Below are 24,004 nucleotides of genomic sequence, written 5' to 3'. Positions count from 1 at the left end.
TCACAGATTGTTGGCCCAGAAAATTTGTAGAGATTTGTAGAGATTTCTCAACGGTTTTGCATCTTTGTGTAATAATTTGCTTATCAGCAACAAAGAATATGGACAAGATGATGTCTGATGAACAGAGGGTTGATAAATATATAAAAAGAAGTGATATCTCGAATTTCGTCAGCTCCACTACACCAATAGAAGAAAGAAACTAGATCACAAGGAGAAAAAGACTAAGAAGAAGACAGAAAAAAAAATACTAAAGACTTTATCTATTTTCAACTGTCCTTCTCTTCTTTTCAGATTTTACACATTGGCTCCCTCACCACTTTGATTTATCTTGAGAACAAAAATCAAAAAAAAAATTGAAAAAAGATAAAGAAGAGAAATAAGAAAGAGAATGAAAAAGAAACAGATTTCATTCTTCCTCCCATAGATTTTGTTGCATTCACCATTGTCCACCACCTTCCTGCTTTTAGTTTCTAATTTATATTTTTTTCTTCTTCTTTTGTCTTTTCCAATTTTTACAAGAACACTCACATTATCCCATTATGTTGGCCAAAGATGCATCGACAAGCAAGAGATTGATTCAATGTATTTGTGCAATCACGTGGGTCCTTCTTTCAGGTGGACCAATCTTTGGCTTTGCTGCGTTGAAACCCGTGCTTATTCAATCAGGAATCTACGAATCCCTTTGTGATGTTGAAAATGCTTCGTCAGACCTCGTTGGGTCTGCCCAAGTCGGGTTAGCAAAGTGTACCAAGCAGGACTTGAAACTTAATATGCTATTCACAGTTGCTGCTGTGCTCACCAACGTTTCAGCACTCCCAGTTGGCCGTGTGTTGGATGTATATGGCCCTAAAGTTGGTGGACTTGTTGGTGCATTTTTTTTGTACTGTGCATGTTTGACATTTATCTATGCAGATTCTTTAATTGCAACTTTGGGCAGTTGGGTAGACCCATATTTGTTTGGTTATTGTTTCTTGGCCTTGGGTGGCCCATTTGCTTTTATTTCAAGCTTCCAGTTATCCAATGCGTTCCCTGCCAAGAGTGGCACTATATTGGCCTTATTGACGGGGGCATTTGATGCTTCTAGTGCAGTGTTTTTGTTTTATCGATGGGGGTTTGATTATTTTAGTGGAGATTTTAGTTTGCAAAAGTTTTTCAGCGTTTACTTGTTGGTTCCTGTATTTATCACTGTTGCCCAATTGACACTCATGCCAAGTGAATCGTACTTTACTGATCCTTCGGTGAAGTTTTGCCATGATGATGATGATAATAATGATAATGACGGCAATGGTGGAGTTGAAGAGGAAGAAGAAGAAGAAGTAGTAGCTCGAGGCCATTACTCTCAACCAAGAGAAGATTCGATCCAAACCAATGCTACAGAGTCGTCACCGTTGTTACTGTCTAATGGAAATGCATTTACTGAAGCCTACTACGATCAACAAGTTGGTGCACAGCCAAAGGTGTTTCTACAACGAAGAGATTCTATTGGTGATGCATTGAAACAGCCCTATGTCAATGAAGGTGAAGAGTACCTTGAAGAGCATACTGGTGGTGTATTTGGTATCTTGCATGGTTATTCTGCACAATATCAAATCAGGACATATTGGTTTATACTTATTTGCATGTTTAGTACTGTGCAGATGTTGAGACTTAATTATTTTGTTACTACAATTGGAAGTCAATATGAGTATATTTTTCAAAGTTATGATAAGGCGGAGTCATTGAATCGGTATTTTGACTTGGCATTACCCTTGGCGGGAATTATTGCCACTCCATTTATTGGGCTTTTGTTGGATCACAGTACAACTGAGTTGGTAGTGTTTATTTTGTTTGTTATATCCTTGGTTATTGGCGTTTTGGGTCTTTTTTCAAACTATGCATTGGCAGTTGTTGGGGTCACTTTGTTTGTTGGATATAGACCCTTTTTTTATACTGTGATTTCCGATGTTTGTGCCAAAGTGTTTGGATTTGAAACTTTTGGAACTGTTTATGGGCTTCTCATGTGTATTTGTGGGGCAATGAATAGTGGCCAAGGTGTTTTGGATGGTATGACGCATAATGTGTTCAACATGAATCCGTATCCTGTCAATATCTTTTTGCTTTGCACAACAATTGTGATTGGAAGTATCACCGTGTGGTTTGTAAAGCTGGAAGCAGAAAAGTATAGAAGAAAAAAGAGCCAGAGCAATGGAAGTTTGCATACTGGTTCTGGATAGTGACATTCAGATTAATTTGATGTTTTTTGTTCTTTTTCATTTTTTATTTTTTCATTTAGTTGAAATTATCAACAAAGGCATGGGATAGGAGAATAAAAAAATACAAGAGAGGGAGAGAGGTGATGGGGCAAGGGTAAAGAGAAAGGAAGCGGAAACGGCAAGTACAAAAGGTGCTTTTCTTTCCACCTATTAGATTTAAATAGATCAGAATATATTGTTTAGTTTTTTTACAATTCTGTATGTAAGACAAACCTCGTATTAGTCAGTTAGTTATATAAATTGTTTGTTCCCTTCTCTTTTTTTTTCTTGCTGTTGTTTTTATTCCAGAGTGGCTTAAAAAGATAATTGAAAAGATAAGAGTAAGATATAATGTCTATTAGGAGCTGTTGGGGTCGTTTGCAAGAAAACAAGAAATTATAATAATAATAAAAAAAGAAAAAGCCAAAAAGAATATCAAACACTTTATAAAGTTAAATCAAAATTTTAAAAAAGAGTAAAAACAAAGAGATGTTGTCACAGAGCAATAGATTCAAGATGAATGGATCTTATGGTTTCTTAGTCTTGTTGAATAAAGGAAAACACACACTTTGCCCCCATCTCTATTCGAGAGGATACAGTATACAGCCTTGCTGTTTGTTAGTGAAGAACTTTGACAGCATATGAAATTTCGCATTCAAATTGTTTTTTATTTTTAGGATTCCAGTGTGTTTTGTGATACAAAAACAGATGAACATATGAAGATATATATAAGTGAACATTTGTTATAGTATAAAAACAATGCAGAAATAATCTTAAATCTTTGCAGTCCATTGCGTTCGAGGTAAACACAACCCAAGACTTTTTTTTTTCTTCTCTTTTTCTCCTTTTTTCTTTCCTTCCTTTTTTCTTCTTAGCCTCAACAGATTCAGGTACCAAAAGATCTTGGGACCCCTACAGCATAATCATCTAGGGCCCTCTTTCTAATTTTTTCTTTTAAGTTTGTTATTATTGGACAAGTAACAACTTTATTACAGCAGTCTACAGCTACTAAATGTCATGACACACACTGGATCTTTCCCCTTTCGAATATGCACAAACACAAACTATCACACCAGCAACAACAGCAGCCGAAACATTCTCGTTCTCCTTATTCTTCTCATAACCACCACTGCAACCGTTTCTGCTTCCCATGGTGATAATCTATACGAATTCCAAGACTGCTTAAGCAAATGTGTTTGTTCAGAGATACCACCGCAGATGTATAGTGTTTTTTGGTCGTGTTTGTCCAATTGCAACTATTATTGCCAGCAGTCCATCACTAATCAGCGTGCACAAGAGAAACTTCCCATGGTACAATTTTATGGCAAATGGCCCTTTCGACGCATTATGGGTATACAGGAACTTGCCCTGGTTGTATTTAGCTTGGGCAATCTCTGGGTCAACTGGACCAATTTGAAGATGATTACTAGGCAATACAAAAAGAATAGCAACAACAATACCAGCACCACCAGTTTAACCACAAGCACCACCACCAGCAGCTATCCAAACAATGGCAAGAGCAACAAGGGTTTAGGTGCATACACCAATAACCATTACCTTGGAAAACATGAGGAAGTTAGGGTGATGTACTGGCAGTATATGGTGCTTTTAGCAGTGAGTTGCATGGGGTGGATATTTAGCATGATTTTCCACACCTATGATATTGGTGTGACGGAAACGTTGGACTACATTGGAGCCTTTGCCATTATCTTGGCCAACTTAAATGTCATCACGGTAAGAGTTTTCCACTTGAACCACAAAAAGAATTGGAGCAAACTTTTGATATGGCAAGGAGGATTATTGATCTTATACACATATCACGTTATTCGACTATACATGCACTGGGACTATGCGTACAATATGCAAATCAACATGATTATGGGGTTCAGTGCTATGATCCTTTGGATAGTACATTCCTTACAAGTTGCGCGCAAGTATAGAGCCAACTTTGTTATATACAACAACTCGATCCAACTATTGCCTTATGAAACAAAAATTCTTGCCAAGTTGCACTATTTGCGCATTTCCAAGCTGTGGTTGATCCCATATATCCCCATCATCAATAATTGTATATTAGTATGTGGTATCCTTCTTGAAGTGAATGACTTTGAGCCATGGTGGCGTTTGGTTGACGCACACTCCTTATGGCATTTATTGACCATATTCCCCAATTTGATTTGGTTTGATTGGAATGTGTGGGACATTGAAATGACAAAATTGTTGGATTAATATGGCTGGTTATAAAGTCACAAACAGAGCAGGAAACAGAAAGAGAGCATGCGGCCAGTTTATAGAATGTAATATACGCAGAACTTAATTGACATAGCCTATTTAGACAAGTAGACTAATTTACCAGGTGTTTACTAAATTTATTTAAATGTATTTTAATGTATTTAAATGTATTAATTTGTTTTGTATCTAATTATCTAACGATGGAAAAAAAAAAACGAAGTAATAAATGCACTAATGAATAATTTCGAAAGAAAAAAGGAGGGTGGGAAGTGGAAGAACAAAGAATAAGTGGCTTCTAAGAAGCTTTACCTTTCTCCTTTGAAAATTGTATGAGACTGACCTGAAAAAATGAAGGAAAACAAAGAAAAGGGGGGGGGGAACGACGAAGTGAATAATCAACGGGTATGAATGTGTGTGGAGCAAAAAAAAAAAAAAACAAGCAATGCGAAAATGAAAATGAAAGTCAAAGTGAAGATGAATTTAAAGTTCCATAAAGGAATAGCCCATACCATGTCTTTACTCAAACATAGTTTATAGGTTTCAGTTTCTCTTTCAAGTGTTGTCTCCGCCTTCTTGAAAGGAAAGCTCTTGCTAAGCCCAAGGTGATGGAAACGATTGAGGCTATCACCAATACTCTTAATAGATTGTCAAAGCTGAATATATTCTCCTTGTCAAAAGCAACAAGATGATGACATGCGTTTTGGACGGAGTTTTTAACAAGTTCTTTATTTGCCATTAGATCATTTGCACCAGCTGCAGTGGCAGTTGCACCACCACCAATAACAGCTTTTCCTCCCCTTGTTGCTCCTCCTTCTTCTCCGTTGTTTGAGTAAAACTGGTGCTCTTTGAGCAAGTTCATGTCCAGGGATGGGTGTGGGATCATTTGTGTATATATGGCTTAGATATGGTTTAGATTGAAGCTAGGGAAGAAATAAGATAAGATAAAAAAAAAGAAATAAGATAAGATAAAGAAAAATGTGGGTTTTGAAATAGGAATAGTGGGTGAGATTGGTAAATATGTTATTAGGGATGTCTTTAGCTTGTGGGATTTGTAACAACTAAATTGGGGGAACTGGATAAAGTCGGTGTTGTAAGCAACTTTAATATACCTCGAAGAGTGAAGCAGAGGAGAAAGAAAAGAAGGAGAGATAAGACCCTTGTTATATATATATATATAAACATCCCTCAGGCTAAATGCTACAAGGGATACAGCATTCCTTTTGATGCTCAAGAATTAAATGACAAAGGTTGGTGATGCGGCATGTGCTAAAAGATGAGCATTTACTATGTACAATTACTGTGTACATTTACTGTGTACAGATACACTGTATTCAATTACTGTGTACAGTCAATTGCTAGTAACCACAAATGCAGGTCAGTATACAATAGCCTATTGTATACATTCCCTTGGCTAAATTAAGTATTGGGAATTTTCTTTTCTTTTCTTTTCTTTCCACTTCTCAGAAAAAGTTTTTCTTGTGATGAGTTTCCAACTCTACTGGTGAAGTTACTAACCTAGGCTAAGGGCAAAAGCAATGCAGTTGTAATACGGAAGATGGCTCTTCTACATCATCTGTTCTTACTATCACTATGAATGACAGTTGAAAATTTTTTTTTTTATCTTTACTGCTATTGTATTGTACTGTATTGTATTTACATTTACTGTTTTTTTTGTCAATGGCGCAGCAATCTTTGTGGTAGTAATGGGTGAGGGGTGTTGGTAGTTTCCAAATATAGCTGAATGAAAACATTCAACTAGAACAATACAATAGGGAAACAGAAGCATAAACAAAAACTACCAGTACAATCCTGAAATAGCAATTCTAATTAAAGGACGAAGAAGAAGAAGAAGAGGAACAACAACAACAACAACAACAATAACAATGAGATTCTATGTATTGCTTAAAGGAGATGTTTATCAAGTCTAAAACAGAAGAATCTCATCATCTCTTTGCTCATCCATAGTATATGTATTTTTCTTTCTTTCTTTATTGCTCAATTTTGAAGTTGTTTTACGCAATGATTATCCCGTATATGCATTTCCTATCCCCAAATAAATTGTAAATGTAAACTTTTTGCACATAACCCATCATGACCAATATCCCAATAGAAATTTCACCATCAGAGAAAGAGACTGGGAGCAAGATGTAAAGGAAAGGAAACAAACTTATTATAGATCTCAAGAGACTATCAATTATCGCTATCGTTTTTTATTTTAATTTATTTTCTTCCTTTTAAAATTTGTAAAAGCCTTCTTTTTTATGTCTCCTTCTCTAATCTCCACCCAAAACTTCTATGAACCCTGGAAACTTTGAGTATAAAAGAGTAAAAGATGATGTACATACTTTTAAAAATTCACCACCACCACCACTTACTATTTTAGGTTTGAACAGTTACTTGTAAAGACTATAAAAGCATTGCAAATGTGAACAGGTGGTAGAGTGGTGCTAAAGATCAAATTTCATAGATGTTGGTTACTACTATGAGTATAAATTTCAAGTTGAGAACCTTTCTTTCATTCTTCTTTTTCTTTGTTTTGCTCAACTGAAAAGTTTGTGCCATATGTAAGAAAAATATATAAATATATATACACAAAAGTAGAAGAAGAAGGGAAAGAGAAAAAAGCAATAAAAGAAAAAAAAAATGCAAATGCAAAAAATGCAAATGCAAATGGGTTACAAAAATGAGAAAAAGTAGAAAAATAGAATGTGTGTTTACATTTTCACTTTTTTGAGAATACTAATGAACGCAAAAAGACATGGAAAGAAAGAAATAAACAAATATGGAAGAAGAAAGAAGAAGAAGAAAGAAAGAAGAAAGAAGAAGAAGAAGAAGAAGAGGAAGAAAGAAGAAGAAGAAGAATCTAAGTTGGATATCCTAAATGGGAGTCTCGGATAAACTGTCTTCTTTGCAAAACACCCTCTCTCCCCCTTTTTTTTCTCTCATTCTTTGAACCTTGGTTTAGATATCAATCATTATGTTAAGTAGTTGCTCTAATAGAAAACAATGATTTCCTGTAGAAAACCAACACTCATCTTCCAGTTCTGTTTTGTTCTCAAACATTTGCACTACTTTGATATATAATGGATAACAGGTAAAACCAATGATTTCATCATCCATGGCCAAAACTCTTCTTTCAACCCTATGTATATACTGCTATTTCCACACTGTTATTTAAAATTTTTTTTTATCCATCTTCTTTTACTTTCTTGAAATTACTTTTTGATAAATAGCACACAAAGTAAATAGTAAACAAAGTGTTAGCCCCATACTAATATTACTCAGTACTTCTCAAGCTATATATTGATACTACACACTATTCAACATGAACAAAAAACTTGTACTCCATTATTTCGATGATGACGCTGGACTTTGGTGTTTTCCTTTTTCTCTATTCTCTCTTCTCTCTTCTCATTCTAAAAAAGCACGTGCAAATTCCTCTACAACAGTCTTTGTCTAACAATTCTTTACAAGACAGAAAAAAAAAATAGATTATTGAAATACAAGAATGAAGAAAAAAAAATGATCACGTGAATGCTAGAATCAAAAATAATTAAGAAGAACAATTTAAACTATTAAAAATATACACGAAGGAACTAAAAGAATAAAAAGTTTATATAAAAAAAGGGAAATAAAAAAAAATGAAATAAAACAAATTGACGCTTCTATTTCAATCCCCGAAGTTTCTTAAAAAATGACGAGCTCTTGTTATTTGAACTCTTTCCAACTTTGGTTTCCAGCTTCTTTAAATCCAAATTCTCCTGATTTTGAAGTTGCTTCTCATTTTCCTTGTCTTCATTTCTCGCCAACTTGTATCTTTCAAAGCGCAGCACCAACTCCTTATCATCCACAACGTAAAATGGGTCTAATGTAGTATTGGTAGTAGTAGTAGTAGTAGCGATCGCCAGCGGTCCTACTCTTTTTCCTTGTGATGGTTCATCCATTTCTTGAATTGAAAATGAAATAGAGTCTGTAGTTGAGACAGACCCAGCATTCAATGGCTGACCTGAACGCTTATATAAGGAGATCAACGACGATTCATTTGAAGTTGAGGATAGAATCAGAGGATTCCGTTTCATACTTTTACAGGGACTCGGTTGCAGGTCTTGCTGCAGGTTCTGTAGCAGGTTCTGTAGCAGGTTCTGTTGCACAGCTTTCAGCGGCAACGTTTTTGACTCAAACTTAGTCTTGGTCTCAGACTCAGACTCTGCCTCTATTTTCAACTTTGAGTGCACTGATCGTTTCAACCTTTTGGGCAGCGATAATTGCAGGTCAATAGAATTTATTTCATTGTTAAACTTGGACCTATGCAGCAGAGCCATACTTGGCGTATTGCCATTGTTACCAATCAAATCATTTGGCACTAGCATACGTTGGAAAATAAATATTAAAAAGTCCTTCCAAGTCTCCAATATGTGATCATTATGGACTTTATAAAAAGAATCAACATTATTTATAAATACTTTGATCAATTTCTCATACATCAATTGATAATCTGACTGGAAAGTGCTACTAAACTTTTTTGGTTTAAACAATCGATCATGTTCAATTTTCAACCTGTTCAAATACTCTAGATTAAACTCTGTAAAAAACACAAATTGAGCCTTCTCCAACAGAGCATACTCACGTGCATCTGTGATATTTTCCAAGTTTGGCTTTAGTGTGTGCAAATGGTTTAAGAAATAATCCAAGTACTCCTTTTGGAAAGCCATTGCCACTTTGAGGTTTGGTAAGAGGTCATGGTAGGTGGCTCCCTCGGTGATACTTTCTAGCTTGAGATCTTCATAACAATCATTCCACAACTTAGTATTAGTCATAAGAGATCGCATATTGACAGTTTTGTTTTCCGGATGAAGTAGACTCACACCTTTAATATCACTAATATCACCAATGATATCGTCATCATCATAGTCATCTGCACTATCTCCATCGCTCTGGTGAATGGATAAAGTTGGAAATAGCGAAGTTGCTGTTGCTGTTCTTGCTGCTGTTGCTGTTGTTGTTGTTGAATCTTCATGATCAATGCGAGTAAAGTTGGCAATTCTTTGACAATAGTTAAACTCGTGAGGATTAATGTGTATTCTACTAACAATATCGTCATTGTACTTTAATTCCTCAAAGTAGGTATGTCTAAGCAAGGCCAATTTCTCCGCTTGGCCAACCACCTGATCATTCAACTGATAGTTTATTTCAAAACCGGGCAGTTTCAGGAGCTGCTTCATATACTTATTGTATTGTTTTTTCGCAACTTCATACTCAGACCTTTGTGGTTTATACTCCACATACCTATTTATGGAGATATCATAAACCCACTGTTTGCCATTAATGACCATAGGTGTTCTCCCCCCACTCTTTTCTAAAAAAGTCACCAACGAGGAAGTATAAACAGCTGTCTCGTTTGATTGTGGCGAAGACTGACTCATCTTGGAAGATGAATTCGACGAACGCATGGACCCTGCCAGGCTACTCAAAGCACTCGACGACGTGTTAACACGTTGTACTAGCCGTTCAGGTTTCTGAAAAAAATAATAACTCATGGCTCTTTAACTCTTTGCTCGGATACATTTAAGTTGATGTATATACTTTTATGATTCTTTTCTTTCTCTCTCTCCCTCTGTGTGTGTGCAGTAATATTGTTTGGTTTGTATCAAGTGCAACCTTACACATAGAAATGAAGATTGCAAATTGAAAGGAATAGTTTAAAATCAAGAAAGTAGGTTTTTTTTTTATTAAGAAAATAAAATTGGACAAGTGGAAATGGATTGTAAAAAGGGAAAAATGAGACAGTTTTTATTAAAATCAAGAACTTTTGGCTTGACAACCTTTTCCTCTACCAGGTCCGTTTGATGATGTAATTTCTTAAGGTTGAGGCATTACGCCTTATATTTATATAATCTGATGAACTTCATAGCACAAACACTCTCTTTAGTAACCACTAATAATTAAAGCCGAGTTGATGGATGAATAAATCCCGATGGAGTAGGTGCAAAGGAGTTTGGGAGGTGGGGGGGGGGGGGAAGAAAGGAGAAGGTTGAAGAAGGGTTCTTTTCAGATTCACCTATTATTCTATTAAGCGACCTTGTGAAAACAATAAACTTCAAGCTTAGGCTCATCTAGAACATTAAAAACGAATATAATGAAACGCAAAATTTATTTATTACTTCTTCATTCTTTATCAAATTGTTTTTCCTCTGTTATTGGTTTAGACGATAGTTTTAAGTTTTTCCCGCTTAACCACTGGAGTACAATAAGTTTGAGGTTTCTATTTGCATAAAGTATTTACTATTATTTAATTTTTTTTTATTTCTTCTTTAGTTTTCTTTTTTTTTTTTTTAATCATTTTTTTTTTTTTGAAAGAAACCAAAAATTCTTTGTCTTTAAATTTTTCATTATTCTCTTTTTTTTTTTCACTTTGAGTTGATCCAATTTGAAAAAGAACAGGTATATGATCTTTGATGGATGTGTGATTTACACCCAAAACCCTAGGAATGACGTGTTTGAAAGTGTAATGTAGTTGTGTCAAAAGTAAAATATGTACGAGAAAGGATATTTGGGCCGTGTAAGTAAGTGTGTGAGTAAGTAAGTAAATGGGCGAGTGAGTGAGTAAGAGGGAATGTAAAGGATCGACGATCTAATTCCAATCAATTGATCGCTCATAGTGGAGACGCGTCTAGCATTGTTTCTCCTTTGAAGTGTACAATAGGGGTAGGCATTCTGGTTGAGGCAACAATCATAAGCCAGATTCACCACCACTCACCACCCAACCCTCAATTTGGTTAGACCATCAGACTGTGGGTTTTAGTTTTACTTTTTTAGCTCTTTTAGTTCTTTCAGCAGTTTAATTTTTTTTCACTAGAATTGAATTGCATTTCCCATGGTTTCTTGTCGTCAACATCCCAAATGGTTAATACTGAAAAACAAAAAAAAAAAAAAAGCTAAAAAAAAATATATGAATAGAGAGAAGCCAAAACTAACTTTAGTTTGTGAAAGCAGCAAGAAACAGTTGAACCCAGTAATTAAGGGGTTTAGGCGGCTGTGCACCCTTGTTGAAAAACCCCAAAAAGGGAAAACCAAAATTATTAAAATTGTTAATAAGATAACAATAGGGGGGAGAAGAAGAAGAAACGGGAACGCAAAGTAGGCAGACAAGAAACAAAAAGTATATGGAAGGCAATAAGTTTAGGTAGCTTACGTAATAGTGTATTAGCCTAATAATCGTTTGTGCCGTTTCAGGTAAGCGCGCTAAACTCCTACCACCCTCACACCCCCCAAAAAAATAGAAGAACAAAAAAGTTTTTTTTTTTTTCAATTTTTTTCTTCATTCCAACTGAAAGCAAATGAAATTGAAAGCTCGAGATGAGAGGAAGAACAAATAATGAAATAAAGACGAAAAAAACGCAGAGTCTTGTGCTTAAGCTTGATTCTATTTTCCATCTTGAAATCCAAATTATTAGATTTTATAACAAACAACCAATTGCAACCGTTGGATGTAATACATTTTCTATTTTCCTTTTTTCCTCTTCTTCTTCTGATTCTGTTTCTGATTTCTTCATACGGTTGATGTAAGCAAACTTGATTTACCACCTTTCATGATCGACCATCTATTGTTTACTTATTGCTTCTTGCTTCTTTTTTTTTCTTGTTCCAACGTGGAGAAGCAACTAACAAATTAACCAATACCTTTATGTTTCCATTCGCTTAAATGTTTATCATGCTCATAACTTATTCGTTTTTCTCTGTTTTGTTAGTTAGTTACCTTCTTAATTTTTTAGTTTGTTAGTTAGTTAGTTTGTTAGTTTGTTTGTTTGTTCGTATGTTCGTATGTTATTTGTTTTTCACTTTCCCTCTTCTTTTTGAGAGCTAAATTTTCCCTTTTGCATTATCAAGAATCCAAAATGAAAAAAAATAAATAAAAATTCACTCCTTCGCCGGTATATGGCACCGGCACGGCGATTTGAACTTTTTCAGATAATAAAATAGAGTGGGTGTGGCTTTGCATTATCGCGCTCACAACAAAGAGTAGTTGTTATGACACAATTAAGTATTGAAATTTCTCAACACAATTTTTTTTTCTCCCATTCTATTCTATTGTATTCTAAATATTTTTTTTTTTTTCATTCTTTGCGCTGCGATTTATCGTCACCGTCGTCTAAAAATTATGAGTAGAAAATGAAAAATGGTTTCCACTGAATAAGAATTATACTGCCGATGAACCTCCCCCTTTGAACCAAGTAAAAGTACTTGATTAAATTACTGATATCAAAAAAATTGTGAATGGCTCGAGTATTAGCCAATTTAGTAGTGAAAAGTAAATCAGCTGAAGGGTGGGGAGGAGGGGGAAAAAGAAAAGGTTTAGGTATTTTAGTACATACCTAAACTTTTTCTTTAATATTTTATTTTGTTCTTTTCTTTAAAAGAAATTACCTTTGGATTGAAAAATTTTTGCTTTCTAAAATTTCTACCTTGTCTTTCTTCTTCCTCTATAGTTTTAACAATGGTAAACAATTGATCAAACTGATCAAGCTGGTGTTGTTCTTGCACTTGAAAATGGAGGATAATATAGATTACAATTATCATTGGCAACAAAATGAACACAGAATTGTGCTGCAAAAAAATACAAAAAAAAAAAATTGAGACCTATCATTTTGATCAATTTAATTTATAAGATTTTTTTCTCTATTGTGTATTTGCCATACACAACTTGTATGGCACGTGACATACATATATCTTCTTTTTCTTTCACTGAGATCAGATTGGGATTATTGTCCTTCTTTAACTAAAAACTTTAACTCCCGTTGTCTCTCAACTTCCACTCCGTTTTATCACGAACCAAATCCAAGCTATGATAAACATGTTGGTGCCATGGATAGCAAAATGAAAATAGACAAAAAAAAAGGAGAAAGACATTGGACAAGGAAAACGAGGTTCATTTAGCGATATTTCAGTTCGCGTTGAGTTATTAATCAGTTAAATCTCCAAGAATATCATACTGTCTTTTGCACCCAATCTATTAATTTTACTTCACTAATGTATTAATTAGAATTTTATTTCATGTGTTTACTAAAGACATGTACTTCCCTCGCCTCGCCCTCGCCTCAACCCACTCCGTCCCTCCTCCCCTTGTTTTTTTCTTTTCCTTTTTCTTTTGCGCGGAATTTGAAAATATATTTCCCGCATTCTTGAACTGCACAGAAAAGAAATTAGGTTTTGATAGTCATCTCAAACATACGAAGACAGATTTACATACAATTATAGATACACACACACACACACACCAACACAAACACAAACAATCCTAATAGGTTCCACTTGCTCGAAATAAACCTGTATCTTCCAACCACCTACCCACTATGTTGTACTTGATTGGTCTTGGTCTTTCTCACGAGTCAGACATTACTGTTCGTGGTCTCGAGATTGTGAAAAAATGTTCCCGCGTTTACCTCGAGGCATACACCTCAATCCTTATGGCAGCAGACATCTCATCACTAGAATCTTTTTATGGTCGACCTGTTATTTTAGCAGATAGAGAATTAGTTGAAACTGGAAGTGATGTCATCTTGAAGAATGCTAAAGAGGAAGAAGATGTTGCATTTCTTGTTGTTGGTGATCCGTTCGGTGCTACTACACACACAGACCTTGTCATTCGTGCGAGGGAATTGGAGATCCCAGTGGAGGTGATCCACAATGCCAGTGTAATGAATGCAGTTGGTGCTTGTGGCTTACAACTTTACCAATTTGGCCAGACAATCTCCTTGGTGTTCTTCACTGATTCTTGGAAACCAGATAGTTTTTACAACAAGATTATGGAGAATAGGAAAATCGGATTGCACACATTGATCTTGTTGGATATTAAAGTTAAAGAACAAAGCATTGAAAACATGGCTAGAGGCAGATTGATTTATGAACCACCTAGATATATGGACATTGCCACTGCCTGTAAACAATTGATTGAAATTGAAGAATTGAGGGGCGAACAAGCATACACCGAAAACACACCATGCGTCGCAGTATCGAGATTAGGGTCGCCGACACAAAAGTTCAAAGCTGGTACCTTGAAAGAGTTGAGTGAGTACGACTCTGGCGAACCATTGCATACATTGGTCATGTTGGGAAGACAGGTGCACGATCTTGAATTGGAATATTTGTACCAATTTGTTGATAACAAGGAGAAATTCAAGAAGGATGTTGAGCAAGATCAAGAGTTTTTCAAACCACCACCATATGTTCCACCTGAGGAAAACTTCAGTGACTAAGATTTTATCCACAAGCATGCTTAAACCAAAAAAAGAATGTGTGATTTTTACTGGTTACTCTTACTTAGGAAAACAGAATGATGATGAAAAATTTGAAATACCAAAAAAAAAGAGTTAAAAAAAAGAGTTAAAAAAAAAAAGAGAAATGTGAAACAATTGTTGTATCAATAAATAGTTTAGTAAATATAAATAATGTCAAGAAAGAAACCGTGCTGAATAGTGCTGAATAGTGTTGAGAAGCTCTAAAAAGTTCTGAACAGTTTCAAACAGTTCAGGAAAATGTTGCAAAACTCACAATTTTTTTCTTTTTGCTGCTTGTAATGACTCCTTCACCTCACTCCATGCATGTTCATCGACATCCCAAACAAACCAGTCGTAGAATCCGTAGTACGCCGGCCAAATAGTGACAAAGTGCCATAGACAATGTGCATCTATTAAATCGTAGCAAATGGGCGGGAAATCAAAAATCTCAAGCAGCATTCCACAAATGACAATAGTACATAATAGTATTGGATACAATGAGTACAATTTTGCTGAGCGAGAATAAAATGAAGGAAGAATAATTCTTTTAAAATCAATGTATTTGAGATGGCACTGGTTTGCACGACCATTTGAAGTAATGGTTTCTCCAACTTTTGCTGGTGCTTGCTCCGGCTCCAATTTTTTTGGTTCCAATTGGTCTTTCTCCAACCAATAGTAATTGCTGTATAACAGGTAGACCAAGGCACAGTATGCCAAATTCTGTCCTATACCCACAGTGATATTTGCCCGCATATTATAAGTATACGACCAATCAGTAACTAATCGCCACACGTGTCCAACGTAGGCCAAGATACAAGCCGCGGCAAAAACTCTTCTATACAATTTTCGATCCTCTCTGTACAATGCCAAAACCCTTGCTACTAACGCATGGAATTGCGAGAGCACTGTTGCTCCAGCAAGATAGTAATCCATATGCTCAGTAAGTTTAAAGTCTCGTATATGAAAAATTGTTGAGGCAGTCCATGCTAGCATCGTGATAATTGTAACAACAAGGATATTCACATAAAGCAATTTGTGTTCATATGCCAATGGTGCTTTTAATCTATCACAAATACGCAAAAATCCATATTTGTAATTGACATAAAAGTTTCCCATAGAAGTTATAGCCGAGCCAAGTTCTTGGATTCCATATATACGCCAGAATGGCCATTTACCATGGAATTGCAAAGTCTCTTCATCATCATGTTTTCTTCGCTCCATAGTAATCACTCTCTGGCATTGGTAATCGCAATTGGAAATACAACTCCAACCTAAAAGACGGAGGTGGAGTGGTAAAGGCATGGCGTCGAATTGCCAATTTGGATTGTAATAATTTTGCTCAATCGTATACCGTCTTGTAGGGTGCGTGTTTTGGATCAATTCACGTTGAAGAATGTGGTATGGATTATTGTAGCAAGTAAGTTGTTCACATTGGTATAAACAGTCCAGAAAGGCATAAAGGTCATCCCCTGGCGATGCCACAGTAATTGTGGAAAATGTGAGAAATATGAGTAAGGTGAAATGGTTAAACAAAGATGGGAACGACGAATGCCATGAAAGCCAATGTCGCAGTTGTAAAGGTGATCTTTGCAATTGGCTATTCTGTAGAAATAGCAGCACCATTATTTTGATTCTTGATTTTAGATATGTGTCAAGCTATGTTGTTAATAGAGCAAACAAATTGGATGAGCTATTTAGAATGCCAAAAAAGAAGAAAGAATTCTCCTTTTCTTTTAGCTTTTGTAGTCTTGGCGAGAGGCTTAGATTGTGACGGTAGAGCTAAAGCGAATATGGCACATATCTTTTCTTTTCTTTTTTATTTTTTTTTTGTTTCTTTTATCTTTTTTCTTTTTGCGACAACCGTTGGTGCACATATTTTTATTAGCGTTATAATGTGTTCTTCCTTCTCTCTCTTTCTATGCGTGTGTATCTATCTCTGATTTTCTCTCACTCTTACCAATATGCTTTTAAACTTGCGAAAAGAAAGAAAGAAGAATAAGACAACAGAACAGAACAGAACAAAGCAAAATTGAAATAAAACAAAATAATACTGTATTTAAGGAACTAAAAGTTGTTGAAAGTATATACATATAAGTACTGATTCTTGATTAAATAAAAACCTCAATCGAAAAATTTTAAACAACACAAAAGTAAAGTTGCAATATAGAATTAAACACTAATATTTATCGCCAAAAAATAAATCATAATTTCCATAATCATAGGGCATGGAGCTAGCTCCACCAACGCTTCCCCCCGCACTTGCGATATCATGAGACACAAACAATTGCTGAAAGTCCACAAGCGATTGAATATCTTGTCCTGTTGGGTCCTGACCAAATTGGAACAAATTGAGAATATTCTCGCTCTCATACTCTTCATCCTTCACCACAACTTTGTTAGACATAGTTTGAGCACTTTCACTTCCCGATGCATTGCTTCTTCCCTTGGTGTTGTGTCTATTGACCAATGCGCCAACAAGATCTGCGCCAATCTCAGCATACCTCTCAGCTCCCTTGTTACAAGTTGAGTAATGATGAAGAACGTAGACTGAATTCTTCAATAATGTAAGAAGATCAGATTCCGTATATCCCTCGTCCTCTAATCCACCATTGAGGATGGTGATACCAATGAATATGCAACTATAGAAGGAGCATGTAATGATGACATAACATTCCATACGCTTAACCTCCTTAAAAGCAGTGTTAATATAATGATTCATCAACTTGATAGCCAATATAGAGGCCTTAACTGCAGCACGACAAAATTGCTTAGAAGATTCGCGATCCTTCAAAGTAGAATTTTTGAATTCCTTATTAATATTGCTTACAGCTTCAAACATAAAGAAAGGCCGTGAAAGCAACATTATTGCATATAGCTGAAGTAAATGCATCATGAGCACAATCTGAGTGTTTCCAAAATCTTCATTATTGGGAATGTCCAGTGGCTTCAAAATTGATTCGATTTTCAACACCGGATCAAGGTTAGCAGACCAAGCCTTGAGCTGTACAGCAAGATTTTTAGTTCTGTTTATATCAATAATTCTATTCTGATAAAAATTGGCCACAATTTTTCCAACTAGTGTCGAGACTCGTGCAACTTCAATCTGACACTTGGCATTAAAGTTCAAATTTGTCGCCAATGTGTTTGATGGTTTAAATCTTGTTGGATCATCCCAGTCGTAATCATTGATTGCTATTGGTCTACCAATAAATACCGATGAGATACGATCAGACGAGTAAAGTGAACGGAAAAGACGCATTCTATATTCGATTTCATCCGATTTGTGTGCAAACTGTTCATTAACAAATGAGCGATGAAGTCCCAATGATTGCGCATACTTGATTGCAGTGTTCAAGTGAATCCAAGCGGTTGATTTTTTCAAGATGGATTGATAGTAATGGAATTGTAAATAGTGGCTAACAACACACCATAATTCGCTATCTTCAATTAACAATTGCGAAATATATCGTCCTGAATTGAAGTATTTGGCACCAAGTGGTGCCTCGGGTATTTTTCTAGTGAAGTCATAGTACGTGGCACCAATGGCCATTACAAAGTATAATTGTACCAATTTGGTTTGGTTATGTTCATCGAGTGGATCCTGGTACACGGGTTCAACAATCTCTTTGTAGAATCTGTCTATATTGTATACAAAGAATGTGTCATTGATATTTCTCTTGAATTGTTGAATGAACAAGTCTCTATCCTCAATACTGGGTAGTTCGGTTATAACTTTTTCGACTTTCAATGGCTTATCAGTAACGGGACATCCCCTCAAGTCTTCGGTCAATTTTGTCAGCCCAACATATTGGTAAAAGACATTTCGGGTCTCGTACAATACAGATAAGGGGCTTGTTTCTCCCATGTACCTAAATGTGCCAGACTTGTCATTTAGCAAGATGCAGCTTTTACCAGCTTGATTTGAAACACCATCTTTGGCTTCGCAAGATGACAGATCGTCACTTAGTGGTTCAACGTCTTCGGTGATCATGTCTTGTATACCAGTGTCGCCTTCTTTATCAATAGTGCCATCACCATTGACAGCCGATGATGTTTGGTTTTTGTTATCTAATGGGAAGGAAAGTAGTGGTTGTAGTGACTTTGGTATACTGTTGTGGCCTGGAGTACCAACCACAGAGTTGGGTGTTGTTTCTGGCGTGGGCATACTATTTTGGCTATTTTGGCTATTTTGGCTATTTTGACTATTTTGACTATTTTGACTATTTTGACTAGTCTGGCTATTTTGACTAGTCTGGCTATTTTGACTGATTTGACTAGTAATTGGTGGTGGCTTTACTGTGTTGTCTACTATCGATGGGTTTGATGATTGACTTGTAAATGGTGGTCGCATTGGCGGTAAGCTACAGTTTGAAGGGTTGGAAGGTGGTACGGGTCTGATAGTGTCAGCCGGTGAATGCGACAAGCTTGGTCTTGGTAGGGGTGTATGGTGCGGGATAGATGGGAAAGGATACAGCTGTTGTTGTTGATGTTGTTGCTGTGGATAGTACCGGGTGTCTAGTTGGCTATTGTGTAATGGATGGATTGGACCAAAATATCCCTGATTCTGGTATTGTTGTTGGTGTTGCTGGAGGTAGTGATTTGAACCATCGGGTGGGGTTATCTGTTGGTGAGGATATGTCTCATGTGGAGAGTACTGATAATGGTACTGTTGTTGTAGTGGTTGTTGTAGTGGTTGTGGTTGCTGGGGTGGTGCATATAATTGACTACTTCCTTGTCTCGGTATTTGATCTTTAGCAACGTTTTCTCCATGTACATTGTTCTCCTGTTCGAGCCTCAATTTTTCTTCCTTGAGTTTCAACATTCTTTCGCTTTTCAACGATCTCTTATCGATAATGGTGTAGGTACATTCGTGGCCCTTTCTTGAACACAACTCGCATGGTGTTAATCCCGAGCATTTAAATTTTCGTTTCTTGCACCAGTCACATGCCGATGATACCTTTTGTCTCTTTTCTGGTGGTAGTTTCCTCATTCGTTTTGTTGGTGGTGGTTTGTGTGCGACTACATTTGTAGGGCTGGCACCAGTGCTGTATGGCGAAAGGTTGTGGCTCATGTGTATGGGGTGTGAGGTGTGGGGTGTGGGGAGTAGGGCAAAAAAATAGTATAGTGAAGTGAAGCAAAGTAGGTTGCTGTGTAGAACTGTGTAGCAGTATAGTAAGTAAAGATGGATTGTTTATATTAAGCTCTGGTAAAACAAGCACTGTTAATGCGATTAATAAAGTTTTTTGTTTAGGTGGATTTGAAAACTAAGTTGATCAATTTGCACAGTAAATGTCCTCTATTATTATTTATTTATTTTCTTTATTGCTTCTTCTTCAAAGATAATTATTATTATTATTATTTTTTTTTTTCAGTCCTCGATCAACAAAGACGATATGCAAGATATAGTTGAAATATAATATTCATTTGACAAAAAAGATGGAATTTCAAAGGCAGACGATACTGGCACACACATATATATATATATAGAGAGAGAGAGTAAGAATGAGAAAGAAAGAGAAAGAGAGTAATTATGAGAAATCACGAATTCAATGTGATTGTCCATATTACTTTCGATTTGTGGATATGTGAGCAATCTCAACTTTGTGTGAGGTCATTACGCAGAGCGAGCAATGTGGTTAGATATGAAATAGAATAAAGTATTAGTATGGTTTGGGTGTTAGAGGGTTAAGGAGAATAAGGGAGAGAGAGAGAGAGGCAGGGAATGTGTCTCAAGGCGAAGTAATCGGGACTAGTGTGTAAGGGTATATTAGAAAAGCTTGACTAAAAGCAGGTGAGTATGGAGTTAGTATTTGCTTGTAGCAACTTTTACACGGAGTGCCTTCTCTCTTTTTTTTTTTCTTTCTGTTTTTTGCCATTCACTTTGTATTTGGTTGGATTGCGTTTCTACACACTTTACTTTTCCATTAGGTTTTACTTCTTTTTCTTTTCTCTATTTCTATTTCTATTTTTCACTTTGTATTGTTTTTTCGCCTAACCTTTGCTGCGTGGTATGAAATGGAAGGTTTCTCTCTTTTTTTTTTTTTGTTGAACTTTTTTATTTTTTATTTTTTATTTTTTATTTTTATTTTCCAGGCTGATACTTGCTTTAACGAAATGTTTTTTTTTTTTATTTCTGATAACAAGAGCAATATCGCTTATCCTACTCAAAAATACTTTCACATTCTACTACTACTACTACTACTCCTACTCCTTCTTCTTCTTCCTGTTTTGTTACTAGTTTTTTTTTTTATTTCAAACAGGGCAGCGATGGCTTTGAGTAAGTTGGATGGGATGGGAAGGTAAAAAAATCTTAAAAATTTTTTTATTGCTTATTTTCTATTGTTTATTTTTTTATTTTTTCAACACTTTCCATAAAGTTCCCCTCTGTTTCATCTCTAAGATATAGATTGCCAGTCCCAGTTCCTATCCTGTCCTATTGTTTATTGTTTATTGTTTTTTTCTTGTTCTTTGGTTTGTATTATATTTTCATAAATCAAAATTGTAGTAAATTCAAATAGATGTATAAAACCTGTTTAGTATCTTTCTAGTTTACGGATTTACTGAAGCTGACTTCCTTTTTTTTTCTTCTTTATTTTGATACCTTGATTTTCCGTTATCCCAATGGTTGTTTCGAACACACGATACAATATTATATTGAAATAAAGGTGGGGGGGGGGGTTAGGGGTGAGGGTAAAAATTCCTTATAAAGTTTTAAGGGTGCAAAACTTTACTAGGGGTGTACAAAATTAGAAATAGAAGAGAAAAAAGAAACCAAATTCTTTAATTGAAAGAATAAAGAAAAGAGTTGAAAATAGGGAAGAACGCTACCAAACGATATAAAACTTTAATTGTGCTAAAATCCGTCTATAAACATCACCTTTTAATCCTCTACCTATAAATATAAATATATATATATACTTTTATATATAAGTTGTTTAGCTTGTCTTTCTTTGTGTGTGGCAAAGTTATATTGGTAGTAGTTGTTTAGTTGTTTAGTTGTTTGTCTATTGTAATGCAAAGTGCATTACGTATGTGTGTCTCACAAGATTATAGGCAGAATGGCTTATATACACACATATATAATACATACACTGTACAATTATTTAGAACAAGTAGTAGTTAGTAGTTAGTAGTGGTGGTGTTCCGTAAGAAGAAGACAAGGCCAAGTTTCAACAATTTTGAAAATGCTACCAAATTATTCTCAACCTTTTGAAATACTAACTACTCCCCTCCCCCAAGAGCAAATCCATTAGAACCACACCTAACCCTACTCTTAATCTCAAAGTTGGATTTGATATCTTTCGTTTAGACTTACCTCCTTTTTCTACTTTTTATTTTATTTTATTATATTTTGTTCAATCTTTTGCTTTCTATAATGGCTACTCTTTGACATTTTCCTCTTACGGATATCTGCCTTTTGAATCTAAAAAATTATTTACAACTAACTGTAATTTGCAAAAGGAGGAAGAAACCCCTAAACATATTTCTGGTTCACGGTCTTAAATCCGCAAACAATCAAATAGTTATAGAAAGGGTTTGAGTCAAAAAAAAAAAACCACCTAAATAAACATCCAGACGAAGACGAAGTGGGAATGAGGGGTAAGTTGGGAAGAAGTGAAACAAAGGAGTAAATGGAAACTTCCTACATCAAGACAAATGTATCCTAATTGTGTGGGTTTTTTTTTTTTTTTGTTTCTTTGATTCTCCTTCCTCCTTATGTTGTAATGCAAAGAATGTATATCAAACAAAAACCAACATCAAAAGCAAAGAACCAAAAGAGAAAAAGGAATTCAAATACAAGAGGAATAATGGTGCATATATTCACTCCATTTCATTGGAAGCTCATCTTTTTTTCTTTTTTCTTTTTTCATCAGCCCTTTTTTTTTAAACACAAGAAGTCTAAATAACAATTGCATTTCCTTTTCTTGTTATCTTGAATGTTTTAGTTGCTATTAGTTATCAGTTCTGCTCGAAACCTTAAACTAGCCACAATATGTGTGGTTATTGACGCTATGCACTCCTGACTCTGATTGTTGGTTGAGCTATCTTGATATATATATATATACTGGGGGGCTGGTTCAGGAATATTCAAAACTTAAATCCGTGAATCATGTTTGATTTTCTCTAGTTTAGTCAAACTTTTTTTGACAAAACCCCTCTTCTATTCATGTTATCTTTTCCTTTCCTTTATTTTGCTTTATATTACTCTTCTGTTTATCTTTGTTCATCAAATGAATATGTAGCTTTGGAAAATTTATCTTGTATCCAGTAATTTGATTTCACAAACGGCAATAATCGAGGTCACTAGTACACGGTTTAAAGTTTTCAAGTACCTAACCAAAAGAAATAATAGTTTGGAGAGAGCAACAACCACTACCAGCACCACCCACCCTGTCTACAAGTACAACAATAACTACATCTACTTCCGTCGTTGCAATAACAATACTAAATAGCCCTGCTCACGTTTACCCGCATGTTCCTAAATATCCGCAAAAAAAAACAAACAAACAAACTATAACTACAACTACAGCATTAACAAGTTATTGAGACATTTATCCCTCTTCGGCCCAAATGGCCCTCTATATTAATTCCACCTCGTTTGTTTATAACACTTTTCATGCCTTTATATCCACCAACTCCAAATTAATGTTATTTCCCCCCTCCCCCATTTTCCCAGTACATTAATACATTGACAAATACAGAAAAGTTCCTACTCTTTAGTGGGGAGGGGAAAAAAAAAGAGAAGAAGACTTTGCCTCTTTTGTCTCACCAAACCAAACCACAAAGAACAAAGAGAACTCAGTTGTAGAATAGTATGATTAGACGTTTGCTGTATATACCACATTTTATGAAGTATAAGATGCAACAGAGTCTAACCATGCTACGGGCAAATAGAAAATAGAGAATAGAAAATAGGAAAAAGAAAATTAAACACAGAACATAGAAAGAGAGTGTGATCTTACTCGGTCTTATTGTTCTCTTTTTACATTTTACATAAAATTAAAGTTTGGACTGCGTAGAAGCTATATGTCTCACCACAAACACACGCACACACACAAAGACGAAAAATGAAAAAAGCAAAAACGAAAAATGAAAAAAAAGGTAATTTCCAAAAGGAAGACTTACACACAACAAGAGATAAGAAATAACACGATGCTAAAGAAACACATCGACAAGAAGCAACTAAGTTTTGCCTTTATTGTTTTGTATCTCCTCACAACATCACACAACGTGGTCATCTTCAACTGAATAATGTGAAACCACCCC

General features: G+C 35.4%; 7 protein-coding genes across 7 annotated transcripts; 3 read left to right on the top strand and 4 right to left on the bottom strand. All coding sequences in view use genetic code 12, as the record gives it.

The window, feature by feature from the left end:
* Positions 1–539: 539 nt before the first annotated feature.
* PVL30_004712 (uncharacterized protein) lies at positions 540–2,213 on the top strand (the record flags this gene model as incomplete). The annotated part of the gene is made up of 1 exon (XM_001524805.2): positions 540–2,213. The coding sequence occupies one exon, from the start codon at positions 540–542 to the stop codon at positions 2,211–2,213; it is 1,674 nt and encodes a 557-aa protein (XP_001524855.2).
* Positions 2,214–3,449: 1,236 nt separating this feature from the next.
* PVL30_004711 (uncharacterized protein) lies at positions 3,450–4,460 on the top strand (the record flags this gene model as incomplete). The annotated part of the gene is made up of 1 exon (XM_001524804.2): positions 3,450–4,460. The coding sequence occupies one exon, from the start codon at positions 3,450–3,452 to the stop codon at positions 4,458–4,460; it is 1,011 nt and encodes a 336-aa protein (XP_001524854.2).
* A 523-nt stretch (positions 4,461–4,983) lies between these two features.
* On the bottom strand, positions 4,984–5,346 carry PVL30_004710 (uncharacterized protein; the record flags this gene model as incomplete). Its single annotated transcript, XM_061119595.1, has 1 exon — positions 4,984–5,346. The coding sequence occupies one exon, from the start codon at positions 5,344–5,346 to the stop codon at positions 4,984–4,986; it is 363 nt and encodes a 120-aa protein (XP_060975578.1).
* A 2,782-nt stretch (positions 5,347–8,128) lies between these two features.
* On the bottom strand, positions 8,129–10,000 carry PVL30_004709 (uncharacterized protein; the record flags this gene model as incomplete). The annotated part of the gene is made up of 1 exon (XM_001524803.2): positions 8,129–10,000. One exon carries the CDS (start codon positions 9,998–10,000, stop codon positions 8,129–8,131), a length of 1,872 nt encoding a protein of 623 aa, XP_001524853.2.
* A 3,813-nt stretch (positions 10,001–13,813) lies between these two features.
* On the top strand, positions 13,814–14,716 carry DPH5 (diphthine synthase; the record flags this gene model as incomplete). The annotated part of the gene is made up of 1 exon (XM_001524802.1): positions 13,814–14,716. The coding sequence occupies one exon, from the start codon at positions 13,814–13,816 to the stop codon at positions 14,714–14,716; it is 903 nt and encodes a 300-aa protein (XP_001524852.1).
* Positions 14,717–15,007: 291 nt separating this feature from the next.
* Positions 15,008–16,360, bottom strand: PVL30_004707 (uncharacterized protein; the record flags this gene model as incomplete). The annotated part of the gene is made up of 1 exon (XM_001524801.1): positions 15,008–16,360. The coding sequence occupies one exon, from the start codon at positions 16,358–16,360 to the stop codon at positions 15,008–15,010; it is 1,353 nt and encodes a 450-aa protein (XP_001524851.2).
* Positions 16,361–16,913: 553 nt separating this feature from the next.
* Positions 16,914–19,808, bottom strand: PVL30_004706 (uncharacterized protein; the record flags this gene model as incomplete). Its single annotated transcript, XM_001524800.1, has 1 exon — positions 16,914–19,808. The coding sequence occupies one exon, from the start codon at positions 19,806–19,808 to the stop codon at positions 16,914–16,916; it is 2,895 nt and encodes a 964-aa protein (XP_001524850.2).
* Between the last annotated feature and the right edge of the window lie 4,196 nt (positions 19,809–24,004).

Source organism: Lodderomyces elongisporus, chromosome 6 (assembly GCF_030384665.1).
Source record: "Lodderomyces elongisporus chromosome 6, complete sequence".
NCBI classification, from domain to species: Eukaryota; Fungi; Ascomycota; class Pichiomycetes; order Serinales; family Debaryomycetaceae; genus Lodderomyces; species Lodderomyces elongisporus.
Note: the sequence above shows the minus strand (reverse complement) of the source record. Positions and strands in the feature narration are given on the sequence as shown.